This window comes from Lissotriton vulgaris, chromosome 7, assembly GCF_964263255.1.
Source record: "Lissotriton vulgaris chromosome 7, aLisVul1.2, whole genome shotgun sequence".
NCBI lineage: Eukaryota > Metazoa > Chordata > Amphibia > Caudata > Salamandridae > Lissotriton > Lissotriton vulgaris.
In genome coordinates, this window is record NC_141695.1 from 605,984,049 (window position 1) to 605,998,782 (window position 14,734).

Consider the following 14,734-nt stretch of genomic DNA (forward strand, 5'->3'; position numbering starts at 1 on the left):
CTTTAAAGATGGCCCCCCAGATTTCATCTTGTTTAAACAGTCTTATCTAGGCATTACATAACATCTTCTATGTCCATGCAATGACTGCTCTCTGGATAACCACTGGCGATATCTCTTTAAGAGAAATTGGTCTTCTCTCCATCTCTCCCCATAATCCGTGGTCCTTTTTCTGTGTTCCCACACAAATCACCTGAATCCACTCCTCCAATTCAGTAGAATATATAAACAGCGCGCCGAGAGACCATTTTATCGCCATCGTTCGAGGAAGGAGCATAGAACCCCCGAGTCCCGCCGCCGGAATTTTCGAGCCCTGTTGACACCAATCGGGTAAGTCCTGTAGAAACCCTTGATGCGATACAATTAATCTAGTTACTCTTTTAACCTCTAAACCCTAACTAAATAGTAAATAATACAACCTCCCCACTATCTTTTGTCTCTCACAGACAGGGAGTTATTTTAAACCACTTGAAATCGACCATCGCTTGGAATACAAGCAAAAGGGTAACTATTATTTCTTCTTCTGCAGAAATAATTAGGCTAAGAAGTTGTTACTCTCTAACTCCACTACATAGAATTTGATGCCAGAATTTACTTCATCCACTCTTTAGGCTATCATCGCCACTTACTATCCCCACATCAGGCGGACCATATCTTGATGTCCCCATATAAATACGCATCATTGAGGCCAGTATTCTAATTTCCGGTTGGCGGGTCTAAACGAACTTCCACTTGTAAAACAAGGTACTTCCAATCTTTTGAAATAAATGTTCGATTTTTTTGGTAAATATTGTATCCTTGTCTATTATCAAGTTTTAACAGAACCTCATAGATCTATAGATCCTGTAAATTAAAAGATCTCCTAAATATCTTTTTAGGAAATAAAAAATATTTTAAATTCAACACTCGAGATCAACTATCGCATCTGAATCAACTATTATAATAGGTAATATACCAATTCCTATATCGAATATCAGTCATAAGGAAACTATAAAGTAGGCAAGAATAATAACTATTGTCTATGTGCTGTTCTCTATGGTTTAGAATATCCTCATCTACCATTCAAAGAAAGGATTCTAGATATACTGACAAACCAGACTGCAGCGTCGAATTGCACTAAAATTATTCGTGTTCTTAAAGTAAGTGACCGTATTTATGATACAAATACTCTGTTTACTAATCTCCAGGCCTTGGTAGGATAACCTCCATATAACTGTTATTAGTTAGAATGTATTCTACCTTTTTAGCACCAATGTCATTTACATGATCAGACAGAGATATCAATATCAGAAATCTTGGATTAGACATCCAACATAAATACCCTCCAATCTTCAGATATTTCAGTATGAGCAAGTCTATACCACAGACATTGTCTCTTCTGACTTTTCGCTTACTTGTCAGGTGGATTATTAGGGCAAGGAAATGAAATCTTTTAAAATGTCAATGAAATCTTTAAAAATGTCTTTGTAATAAAATAAGGTTGGTCAAAAGAAAATAGAAAGTCTGAGACTATTAGAATAACATTGGACTGTTTTTTGCTTGTTTATAAAAGGTGCAATGAAAGAATGTACATAACATTCTGTTTTTATGGTATTTTTTCACCCCTCTTTTTTAGATATTATCGTGGCTGCTCCAGAAGAAGGTGCTGGTTCGCCGAAACGCGCGTAGAGATTAATTTAGCCACATTTTTCTCATTTCTGTTTATTTTATGTAAACCCCATTTGTTGAATTAATTGTCTCTTTTAATGATGGTGTTAGATATTTCTGATTTATTGAGTTATATGTGTTAAATATAATTTGTGAATGTACATTTTTTCCTATGTGTTTTTAAAGAATTTTTGTGAATAAAATTGTACCTCCCCCCTTTTACAAAAACCAATGTTTCTAGCTCAGTTCATTTCGACCAACTAATTTGCTGTGTTGCCTAGATTGATACATACCCATTCATTTGCTTTTCCCTGGTCTAGGAACTCTATTTCCATGCACTCAGGGGGTCCTTGATAAATATTCTCGTCATGTAAGGGATGCTTGCACTGCTTTCTCTCTTCTGTATGTGTAAATTACACTTGCGCTGCTGCTTCCCTGTTTCTGTGTTAGGGACGCTTGTACTTCTTCTGTCCCTGCACTGTTTGTAAGGGACGCTTGCACTGCTGTTGTCGGTGTTCTGTGTGCTGTCTCTGTTCGATGTATGTAAGGATTGTGTTCACTGCTGCTGCCTTTGTTCTGTGTATGTAAGGAAAGCTTGAACTGCTGCGGTTGCTGTTCTATATGTATAAGGGATGCTTGCACTGCTGCTGTCTCTCCTCTGTGTGTAAGAGCACGTGCACTGCTGCTGTCCCTACTCTGTGTGTAAGGAGCATGTGCGTTGCTGCTCTCCCTATTCTGTGTGTAAGGGACACGTGCGCTGCTGTTGTCTCTACTCTGTGCTTAAGGGACACGTGCACTGCTGCTGTTGTTTCTGTGTGTATGGGAGGCTTGCACTGCTGCTGTCCCTGTTCTGTGTGTGTGTGTGTAAGGTACACGTGCACTGTTTCTGTCCCTATTCTGTGTGTGTGTAAGGGACACGTGCACTGCTGCTGTCCCTGTTCTGTGTGTGTGTAAGGGACACTTGCACTGTTGCTGTCTCTGTTCTGTGTGTGTTGCTGTCTCTGTTCTGTGGGTGTTGCTGTCTCTGTTCTGTGGGTGTTGCTGTCCCTGTTCTGTGTGTGTGTGTGTGTGTAAGGGACATGTGCACTGTTGCTGTCCCTGTTCTGTGTGTGTTGCTGTCCCTGTTCTGTGTGTGTTGCTGTCCCTGTTCTGTGTGTGTTGCTGTCCCTGTTCTGTGTGTGTGTGTAAGGGACATGTGCACTGTTGCTGTCCCTGTTCTGTGTGTGTTGCTGTCCCTATTCTGTGTGTGTTGCTGTCCCTGTTCTGTGTGTGTGTGTAAGGGACACATGCACTGTTGCTGTCCCTGTTCTGGGTGTGTTGCTGTCCCTGTTCTGTGTGTGTTGCTGTCCCTGTTCTGTGTGTGTGTGTGTAAGGGACATGTGCACTGTTGCTGTCCCTGTTCTATGTGTGTTGCTGTCCCTGTTCTGTGTGTGTTGCTGTCCCTGTTCTGTGTGTGTGTGTGTAAGGAACACGTGCACTGTTGCTGTCCCTGTTCTGGGTGTGTTGCTGTCCCTGTTCTGTGTGTGTTGCTGTCCCTGTTCTGTGTGTTTATGGGATGCTTTCACTGCTGCTGTCCCTGTTCTGTGTGTGTGTGTAAGGGACATGTGCACTGCTACGGTTCCTGTTCTGTGTGTGTGTGTGTGTGTAAGGGGCACATGCACTGCTGCTGTCCCTGTTCTGTGTGTGTGTGTAAGGGACACGTGCACTGTTGCTGTCCCTGTTCTGTGTGTGTGTGTAAGGGACACGTGCACTGCTATGGTTCCTGTTCTGTGTGTGTGTGTGTGTGTGTGTGTGTAAGGGACATGTGCAATGTTCCTGTCCCTGTTCTGTGGGTGTTGCTGTCCCTGTTCTGTGTGTGTGTGTGTAAGGGACACGTGCACTGTTGCTTTATTTATTTATTTATTTATTTTCAAAGTTTTATATAGCGCGGACAAGATCTTTGCAGATATCAGAGCGCTTTACAGTAAATACGGGGTAAGGGAAACAAACGGGAGATTAAGCAAACTTGTGGGTACAATATAGTAATGGGTAGAAGGTGGGAAGCAAACTAGGATAGTAACCTGATAAACAACTTGTGAACGAGTAGACAATAAGAAAGGCCGGCAAAAGCAAACTTTTAGGTACAAGATAGTAGTGGGTAGTAGGTGTGTAACAAACTAGAGTAATAATCCGATAAACAACTTAGTACAATGGACAATCAGAATAAGCAATAATACAAAGTCTGTGCACAGTCTTCGGTACAACCAAAAAAGGGTTCAAGTGCGACTAGCCATAAGGATGGCTTTTGCTTCTTTCTTAAAGAGTGCAGTGGAGGAGATAAGCCTGGTTTCGGGAGGGAGGGCATTCCAGATCCTGGGTGCCATTCCTGAGAAGGAGCGCTTGTAAGTTTTTTCCTTCCGGAATCTTCGAGGTTTCAGGAGGAGATTCTTTGTGCTTCTGTTGTTTCTCGAGCCTCCTGATAAAGTCAGCTTTTGAGTGAGGTAGCTGGGAGACTTGTGGTGTACAGCCATGTGTGTCATACAGGCAATTTTCAACTGTATTCTGGCTTCAAAAGGGAGCCAGTTCAGGGATTTTAAGTCAGGGGAAATATGCGAGTGTTTTCTAGAACCAGTGATAAGTCTCGCTGCAGCGTTCAAGGAGGCTCTTAGGGGTGCTGTTGTTGATAGGGGGAGTCTGCTGAGAGCCACAATTCCGTAGTCTATGTGTGGAATGACTAGGGCTTGAACTGCAGTTTGGAAGTCCTTAGCTGGGAGGAAGGGTTTAAGTTTCCTCAGAGTGTTGATTTGGAAGTTAGCTCCCTTAGTTGCTTTGTTGATATGCTGCTGCATGTTGAGGTTGGCGTCAAGAGTGATGCCTAATGATTTCACGGAGTCCACGATGGTGGGTTGGACATTGAATGCAGTTAGGTGCTTAAGCCAGGTTTGAGTGGTGGAGATTTTCGCCGGAGGTGAGATTAGAAGGAACTCAGTTTTCAGAGCATTTAGTTTGAGATGATTATCGGCCAACCATGATTGGGTGTTTTTGAGCGTGGAGTTCAGAAGTTTGATGTCTTCCGGGGATTGTAGTTTGAGGTAGAGTTGAGTGTCATCGGCGTACATATGAAAGTGTACATTAGATGCTTGGAGCAAGGTGGTGAGTGGTTCCATGACTAGGTTGAACAATGTGGGGGATAGTGACGATCCTTGAGGGACGCCTAAAGAAACAGGCACAGCTGGGGATAGCACGTTGTTGATCTTGAACTTCTGAGAACGGTGATGTTGGAAGGAAGTGAACCATTTGAGGACAGTTCCCGATAGACCCATTCTGGTGTTTAGCAGCTCAAGTAGGTTCTCATGTTTGACGGTGTCAAATGCTGTCCCTGTTCTGTGTGTGTGTAAGGGACATGTGCACTGTTGCTGTCCCTGTTCTGTGTGTTTTGCTGTCCCTGTTCTGTGTGTGTGTGTGTGTGTAAGGGACATGTGCACTGTTCCTGTCCCTGTTCTGTGTGTGTGTGTGTGTGTGTGTGTGTGTAAGGGACATGTGCAATGTTCCTGTCCCTGTTCTGTGTGTGTTGCTGTCCCTGTTCTGTGTGTGTGTGTGTAAGGGACACGTGCACTATTGCTGTCCCTGTTCTGTGTGTGTGTAAGGAACATGTGCACTGTTGCTGTCCCTGTTCTGTGTTTGTTGCTGTCCCTGTTCTGTGTGTGTTGCTGTCCCTGTTCTGTGTGTGTGTAAGGGACATGTGCACTGTTCCTGTCCCTGTTCTATGTGTGTTGCTGTCCCTGTTCTGTGTGTGTGTGTGTGTGTGTGTAAGGGACATGTGCACTGTTACTGTCCCTGTTCTGTGTGTGTTGCTGTCCCTGTTCTGTGTGTGTGTGTGTAAGGGACATGTGCACTGTTCCTGTCCCTGTTCTGTGTTTGTTGCTGTCCCTGTTCTGTGTGTGTTGCTGTCCCTGTTCTGTGTGTGTGTGTGTGTGTGTGTGTGTGTGTGTGTGTGTATGTGTAAGAGACATGTGCACTGTTGCTGTCCCTGTTCTGTGTGTGTTGCTGCCCCTGTTCTGTGTGTGTATGGGATGATTGCACTGCTGCTGTCCCTGTGCTGCGTGTGTATGGGATGCTTGCATTGCTGCTGCCCCTGTTCTGTGTGTGTGTGGGATGCTTGTCACTGCTGCTGCCCCTGTTCTGTGTGTGTGTATGGGACACTTGCATTGCTGCTGCCCCGGTTCTGTGTGTGTGTGGGATGCTTGTCACTGCTGCTGCCCCTGTTCTGTGTGTGTGTGGGATGCTTGTCACTGCTGCTGCCCCTGTTCTGTGTGTGTGTGGGACGCTTGCATTGCTGCTGCCCCGGTTCTGTGTGTGTGTGGGATGCTTGCATTGCTGCTGCCCCTGTTCTGTGTGTGTGTGGGATGCTTGTCACTGCTGCTGCCCCTGTTCTGTGTGTGTGTGGGACGCTTGCATTGCTGCTGCCCCGGTTCTGTGTGTGTGTGGGACGCTTGCATTGCTGCTGCCCCGGTTCTGTGTGTGTGTGGGATGCTTGTCACTGCTGCTGCCCCTGTTCTGTGTGTGTGTGGGACGCTTGCATTGCTGCTGCCCCGGTTCTGTGTGTGTGTGGGATGCTTGTCACTGCTGCTGCCCCTGTTCTGTGTGTGTGTGGGATGCTTGCATTGCTGCTGCTCCGGTTCTGTGTGTGTGTGGGATGCTTGTCACTGCTGCCCCTGTTCTGTGTGTGTTTGTGATGCTTGCACTGCTGCTGTCCCTGTTCTGTGTGAGTATGGGAGGCTTGCATTGCTGCTGCCCCTGTTCTGTGTGAGTATGGGAGGCTTGCACTGCTGCTTTCTCTGCGATCTGAATGTAAGCGATGCTTTCCCTTCTACTGGCACGTCCTTTGTGCGTAACAGAAGTTTGCACTGCTGCTGTCAGCACTGGGACTTTGCACTTCGGGTACCTATGCTGAACCTGTGGAGAGGGGCTGAGGGGTGTGTGTGCGCGCGCCGGCCAAGAAAACTCCCCAACTAAATCTTCTCTGTCACTATTCCTGGAGAAGGTTCCTGCACCTTCGCTTTCTGTCCCTGTTCTCCCACCGTACTGTGTTCTTGTAACTTTCTATAAAGTTACGGATACTTCCTTGTACAGTGCTGTTGCTACTTCCGGTTCTTTTCCCCTCAGGGCACAACTGATGAAGTGCGCCGACACACTTTCACAAAATGTACCCAGCAGCAGGCCAGGTGCCCTTCCCCTCACACACCATGCTGTCGAGTGCGCTGGGCCCTGCCATCAGGGGCGGCCTTAGGCATGTGTAAGCTGTGCACCTGCACAGGGCCACCAAACCCCAGGGGCCACCACGCCAATATATATCCTTAATATAATAATCCTCTGAGGATGGATACATATTTGCGTTGCGGCCCCTGGCAGGGATTTGGCGGCCTCGGCTCTGTTCCACTTCCAAACACCCTGACCCATTCCTCTTCTCTGGCATCCGCGCTCCTCTTCCGGGGCCCCCTACCCACGCTCCCTGCCCAGGGTCACCATGAGCCTAGAGCCGCCCCTGCTGCCACCCTATTCACCTGGCCACTGCTGCGTGGGCACCAGAACAGGGCCCGCCTCCGCCGGAATTGTCACCTTCTCGTGCACTTTATGCCACCTCCATTGCACTTAATGTGTCCATACAGAAGGAATGAAGCTGAGTTGCCCATAGCAGCACCGACACCCGAGCCTACTCTCAGCGGGGAACTCGCGGATCTCTGCAGGGAACTTACAGCCACTGAACTCTGTCACACCACCTCCAACAACTCGCTTCTGACACCAGAACAATCCAGAAAACAGCTGAAACGCATTCCTTCCATTCCACCTGAACTTAGTTTGTCTGCCCCTTACGGGAAATCCCACCGTGTGCGCCATGACTCACTAACAACACTATGTTTTAAGGATGATTCCTAAATTCCGAGCCTGTGCCACACGGGCTGCAGCAGGTGTGTTAGCCCAGCGAGGTGCCTGCCGTGCAGGAGTTCACGGAGTTCTCGTATTTCCGATAAAGAGGACGTGTACTAACTATGCCGCCTTTGTTCAGGTGTTTGTGGCTCGACGGGCGGGACTGTTCACAGCGCACTGGAGCTGCCTCAAAGGAACTTGACCGCTTTCTTTTCAACCTCCAGTGTTTTCTGGTGCCCGCGGGCCACTGCGTTTGCAGAGTGCGCCGCTCAGATCCGAAGGCATGTGAACTCGAGTGCCCGACTTCCCGCCGCAGGGGGGGCGCCGCTGTACTTCTTTTCCAGATTTGTTCTTCTATTGTGCCCGTGGAGGGGCGGAGGGGGCGCCTGACAACAGCCGCTCCCTGTAAACATGGCGGCATGGCTGTCCCAGGGCACCACAGCAAACTTTACAGGTTTTTTGTTTTACGCACAAGCTCACTATTAACTTGCTTCTATCGCGTTCAGCCAAATCTAATTCATAACCGTCTATAAATCAGTAACTCAGCCGCAGAAAACCTGGAAGCCCATCCTGCGACAAACAACACGCACCAGCGCTTCACGCCGCGTGTGCGCACACGGGGGTAGCTACGAGCGTGGCAGGTGGGCGCTACGAGCGTGGCAGGTGGGCGCTACGAGCGTGGCAGGTGGGCGCTACGAGGGTAGAGCAGGAGACCTGGAAGGGTAGGCACGAGCTAGAGGAGGTAAAGACATGAGAATCCATGACCCCGGCGGTCAGGGGGTGCCACGCGCTTATGTTTTGTTATACTGTGCGTTGTTCTATGTTATATTATGCGTTGCTCTGTTGTATAGACTGTGCTGCATTGTGCAGTTATATGTTGTTGCGTGTTATGTTGTGTTATGTTATATATGCTGTGATGTGTTTTGCTATGTTTCGATGTGTTGGTATATAACTTATGCTGCGTTATGCGATGTACTGTGGTGTGTTGTGTTATGCGCTGTATTGTTTTATGCCGTATTGTGTTGTATTGTAAATTGTGCTGCTTTGTTATGCTACCTGAGGTACTATGTTATATTAAGTTCACCTACCTCTTCGATGCCCCAGGAAAAGAAGACTCAGCCGAAAACATCCAAAAATCCCAACACCCCTGTGTGGCAACGAACAAAGAAGGGCACAGTGCCCGCCGCTCGATTGGTATCCTGCCCGGGGGTCCGACGTCTGGCACACCCTTCCCAGTGGGTATAGCTTCCTTGTCCAATCTAGACCTCTCTTGCTCTCCGTTCCACGGGGTGGGCGTCGACAGGTGGGCAGAGTGCGCTGCGACGCTGCTGGCGATGGGTGTCCGGGTGGCACGGCACCGGGTGGCGCCAGTCACTCCGCGAGGGTGCCTGGGTGGCACGGTGTGGGTCTGGGCGTCCGCCGGTCGGTGTCCAGGTGGTAGACTGCGCCCCGCGGAGGGCACGCCGTCTTTAAGGCGCGCTCAGGTGAGTGGTCCGTGAGTCACGGCTGGTAAACACTTCTCGGGAGAGAGATGCCTGGGAGCCCCGCATACCTGCACAGGCAGGAAGGGCCTGGCAGGCTCTGCCTCCACAGCGGCGCTCACTCCCACGCCCCACCTCTTCACCACACCCTCAGCGAGCAGCAGTGGGCAGGGAGCCGGGCTCCTGCGCTCCAGGAACCGAGGCAGGCATGGGCAGGACACGGCACGCCCGAGCGGGAGAGCGATAGAAAACTGCAAGTACCACAATGCTAAGTGTTGTGAGCTGAAAAGGCAGGGTTGCTTCACATCTCACACCCGTCTTCGGACAGCACTGGAGGGGCAGAACACTGTCTGAGTGTACCAAGGAGGAACCTGGGGCGGGGGTGCGCGCAGGGAGGGACCGCGGCCGCGATTGCCAGGGAGTGACCTCGGCTTGGAGTGACAGGAATGGAACTTGGCCTTGGAGTGACAATCAGCTACCCGGAGAGTAAACGCAGGGAGGGACTTCTGCTGCGAGTGACAGAGAGGGACTGAGGCTTATTGTGCCAAGGAGGAACCTCGGAGGGAGTGGCAAGGATTAACCTTAGGGTAGAGGGCACAGCCTTCCCAAGAGCCCCCTGCTTCTAAACCGGACAATGCCGAGCAGGAGGCCCCACCCAGGAGGGCCACTCAAGGCCACGGGTGGGGTACAAAGACCATGGTATTGTGGACAAGTGAATGTCAGTGCCAGAATACCGCCTGCGCCAAGGCTCCCTGGCGCAGGCGGTATTCTGGCACTGACATTCACTTGCTTCTGTGTTGCTTTTACGATTCTCCCTCAGGGTCCGTTTCCCCGCACACTTCCTCCCCTTCAGGACAGACTTAGATAGCCATTGTGTCTGGGTCGATGCAGCCTTCAGCACCGGCCTTAAAGCCCGTATCCCGGAAGTCGTCGAAAGTCTCCGCTGGAGGGGCAAGGCCAAGGGAGCGGGTGGGGTGCCAGTGTGAGGTGTTCAACACTTTTGCGAAGAAATTTAGATTAGAGTGGTCTGGGTGGGCACCTTTCACCAGCTCCTAATGCACATCCTCAATACCCCTACCAAGCGCCTAAAAGCGAATTAGTTCACAGCGAGCACTATGCACAGACCTCACAGCCATAAGTTTCTAGGAAAGACAAATACACACACTGGGGAATGTCATTGATGATGGCCTAAGAATAGGTTCACTGGAATTATGCGACATGCCAGGATCAAATTATGTGGCAAAACTAACAAAATTATGCGAGATGAAAAGGAAAATTATGCGGTGTGATGCAGCACATTTTGACAGTAATACTGCATTATCACCTCATTAGTAACAATTAAGCACTGAAATACAGCAATAAGCAATTGAAAGCTGATCACAATTGCAAAGGGTTGCCCACTGCACGGCAACTTGATATTTGTTGCAACTGTTTCAATGTAATGTCTGTCAGCAGATTCATGTCATATTGACTAGTTTGGATTTCCTTTATCATGGTGTGTGGCCTATTGTAAGGCGATCTACTGGTTATGCCTATGCTTGTTGAAGCTAGTGGTATATAGTAATAATTCGTAAAAGAGTCGGAGATTCCAAATGGTTTTCAATTACGCAGGCGTAATTCGTGTACTTTCGGGATCTTAGTGGTATGGCTGGTACCTGAAACTCTCAAAATGACAGCACGTCGAGTAATTATGAGCCATTCATTGTAAAAATGAACAACAATTTATAATGAATTTACAGTGAATGCCATGGTGCATTCACTGTAAAAATGTACAGCAAATGCCCGGGAACAACAGAACGCGAGCAACTGTTGCTTGTGGTGCTTTTGTTTTTGCACTATTTGTTAGCACAAAATGCGTCGTTGCATTAAAAATGGACACAAGAATAGAATTTTTAAAACATATGTCTAAATGAAGGATGCGCCCCCATGTAATTACGCGTAATTTCGCGCGATTACACAAAATAAATCGCGCGAAATGTGGCTACCAAGCATTCTTTTAAAAACATTTTGCTTTCTCAAAAGACAGCAATGCCATTTCACGTCGAGTTATTCCCCAAATGCACTCCTTTCTCTCATTAAAAACAATTGGTTATTATTGTGTTCAGTTTCTTGAAGAACTCACCGCTTGTTGGGAATGAGCCGGGAATTTCGCAGAGCGCCCCAGCCTGGGCACAGTTTTACCCTCACTGGCGGTGTGAGTGGAAACCAGCGGCCAGTGATGGCACGACCAGCCAAGGCTGCTGAGGTCGGCTCCGTAGAAGACCCGCTGACCATGGGATACTAGTACCGGACCGACACAGCAAGGACAGGCCACCTGCAGCTACCTTCTAAAGGTGAGAGTCCGTCCCAGTACCAGGGCCAGCTGTAGATGTTTTTTTAAATGTTACTGCCACTTAGTTAAACACTCTTCACTGTTTTGCACTGCATTGAACCCAGGGCACCTCTGTTCTTTCGCCACAGCCAGTCCGCTTTACGTATGCATTGCCAAAAGACTATTTTCAAGATACGTAAAAAAATTCCACACCCATACATTAAATATCACGGCACAGCAACTGTTTAGGATGTACGTTTGTTCTGTGGCAGGCGTCAAGTTCAGCAATGCAGCCAATCACAGCAAAAGACAAATTTCGGCGCATCAGTCCCAGGTGAACGGCCGCCTTCCTCCTCGTCAGCTGAAAAGGAGACAGCTCTGAACACGAGTGGTTTTGTTGTTTTTAAGTGAAATATGTCAAAAGCTGACCCTTCCCTTCTGCCTTCCGCTCTCGTGAACATGCCAGTGGGGCAGGTCTTTTATGAGTAGAGTTTGCATTGCGCCCTGCTTTCTCTGACGGGCCCAAAAGCGCTTTCTGGATGGCAGCTGCTTCATTTGCTATGTAGGGCTGTAAGAGTGCTGGTTGGATTGTATGTTTTGGTGAATTGAATGACGAGAGTGGGCACAGGCCCCTCAAGCAGGAAGCAGGGTGCCAGAGAGACAGACCCACTGGTTGAGTGTACAAACCTATACATCTTGCAGCTGAGACAGGCTTGGAAGAGCAATCTCTTTAACTACTTTCTTACATTTTGGTGATTGCTGATGCACCTTGTTCTCTGTGGCAGAGCGTTCCAGGCCATTCAGGACTCTATAGAGAAACAGCTCTCGCCAATACAGGCCTTTTAAAAAGCAGGAATTATTAAGAGGAGGTCCTGTCTGGACCCGAGGGTGTGAGCTGATTGTCTGAGTTTGGATATCATGAGGTTGGTCCTGTCCTATGGATGAACCAGCAATGTTTGTTCACTTACTCGCTGGAGTAGCCATTGTAGTTCAAAAGTATCAAAAACTGCTGAGAGGTCAACCTGAGAGGGTAACTCTGTTCGAATGTGTGCCCTGGTATTCTGAAGAAAGTTGCAGCTATCAATCAATGCAGACGTTGTGCCTCTTCCAGGATGGAATCCTGTTTGTCTGCAGGAAGGCTGTGTGTTTTTTAAAAGAAAGGCAGAGATCTCTGAAAAACTTGATTGTTCAACAAGTTTACTCAGAAACCGTCCAGTTGATGTAAGTCTGTAGTTGACCGGCCCGTCTAGTCAAGCCCTAGCTTCTTTAGGATGGGAACGCAGAACTCGTGATCAGGAATTTGTCCAACAGTTCCCTGGATCCAGCAGAAAGTTCCTGCTACTTCCAGGCAGTGGCTAGCGGTCCTTGCATGCCCTGATTTAGGGTTGTCCCTACCTTGAAAAGGAGGCTGGAAATCACAGATTGCAGCTCTGCCAAACACATGTCTTCTCTCCCAGGCTACTGTGCAGGGCATGGCACTGGCCAATGAAGGCCATGGCTCCCAGAGCAGAGTGACTGATCAGTTCTCTGTTCTTTTCAAATTTTGTGGAGCTCCTCCTATCAGGTTTGTCGCGTGTTGATGTGGTTTTCAGAACATCCTCCCTGGAGCTGTTTTGTGAAAGTTCACGACTTTTTTATTAAATCCAAAGAGGTGCCACCCACACCCTTCATCATCCAAATGCAGCAGGAACAGGGGAGGATCTAAGCCGGCCCTGACATGGAACAGAAGTCTCAACTACAACGGGAAGGAAAATGTATCCTGACTCCAGTCTATAAAACCATCCGTGAGGGAAGGGGCGGCAATCTTTCAGTGCTTACTCCAGAGTGAAGTCAAAGAAAGGATATTCCTCTTCCTGTCCAAGAGCCACCACAGCCTATCTGCAATCAACATCTCTGGGGCAGGTGTGGGGAACTTCCAGGACGGCCTGCAGGTCGAAAGAACCTAACCTCTGGGTTTTATAAACCCATGGACACATACAGGACCCCGAAATAGATGACTGTGCCCAGGCAGGAAGGCATAACAGACACATGCTGTGCTCACCCTACCTCCAACATCCACTATGAACCCACGCTTTTTACCCATATCCCACATGGATGGAGTGAAGGACCTGGGGGCACTAGCAGACTTTTCAATAGGAGACGCTGCGGCCTGTGAGTATCCCTCCACTGACGGCGCAAGGCAAAAAGGGTCATTAGTGTTAATTGTGTGTGTATGTAAGATGTGGTATTGTCTGCAACGCATTGGTTGGGAGATAGGGTTATCAGATACAAAAATCAATATACTTATGCATTGTATTATATTCCATCTAACAGGAGCCACTTCATCGCCGTCATTCTGTGATGCTTATAAAATCCAAGACTTGGATAATATATTGGGGACTATGGAATCAGGATATGAGAAGTTATAGCTGGATTTAATGCGATTATGAAATTTGACCATATATTAATCTCTATGCCACCTGCTGTATTAAATGGTGCTCAAGAATAGATTGCCTGAACATAAAATGTTATATACTTGTGATTCTGATGTTACTCTCACACTACACGTGGATAGCTGGTGTAAGGGTATAAGGGTCTGTCTTTTCTCTCATCTTTGCTTGAGAAATCTTTGTAATTTGTAATTTATCGATATTATGCTTTCTTTACAGGACTTCACGTCTGGGCTTTTATTTCTTGGGTCTTGTTTTCAAGAGTCTATTTTTGTTATAGTATGTTTTTAACTTGCGTCATAGTTTTTAAAAAAATAAACCAAACACACATTTGTTAGGTTTAAGGTGCTGGGGTATGGCCTGTATGCACAATGCTACTTTTAAATAGTTTGTCTTTAAGCTTGTAGTTGTATAAATATTTTATAATTTTTTATGTATTATGTTATAGTATGTTTTTAACTTGCGTCATAGTTTTTTAAGAAATAAACCAAACACACATTTGTTAGGTTTAAGGTGCTGGGGTATGGGCTGAATGCATATTGCTACTTTTAAATAGTTTGTGTTTAAGCTTGTAGTTGTATAAATATTTTATACATTTTTATGTATTATGTTACAGTCCTGAAGAAGTTCGAAGTTAAAACAAAACACGTTCACTGGGGGTGTGATTGTACTAATTTGTGTGGAATCAAGAACTTTTGGGAAAAAACATAAAGAACACACGAAAACCTTTTGAATTATTGTTCCAAACTGATTTATTCTAGATATACATCTATGTTTGGAAACACAGGCAAAAAGGGTGTGTTATTACCATTATTATAAGTGAGTTTTTCTACTACTGCCGGTTCCTCTCAGCCAGGTGAGAGGAGATGAAGTCACTTTCAAAAGGAGGCGTGCTTTTTAGATGCCCCCCAACTGCAGAGCCAGATTCTGGGGTCTCAATCCTTTTAAATCAGAGGCCCTCA

At 47.3% G+C, this 14,734-nt stretch overlaps 1 protein-coding gene across 7 annotated transcripts in view; it reads right to left on the minus strand.

The window, feature by feature from the left end:
* ITGB4 (integrin subunit beta 4) overlaps positions 1–9,168 on the minus strand; it is a 304,508-nt gene extending 295,340 nt beyond the window's left edge. For all 7 annotated transcript variants that reach the window (XM_086930744.1, XM_086930743.1, XM_086930741.1 and 4 more), the window contains exon 1: positions 8,640–9,168. In XM_086930744.1, coding sequence (XP_086786870.1) covers positions 8,640–8,680 — 41 coding nt within the window. In that variant the 5' untranslated portion in view covers positions 8,681–9,168. The remainder of the gene's footprint in view (positions 1–8,639) is intronic.
* Between the last annotated feature and the right edge of the window lie 5,566 nt (positions 9,169–14,734).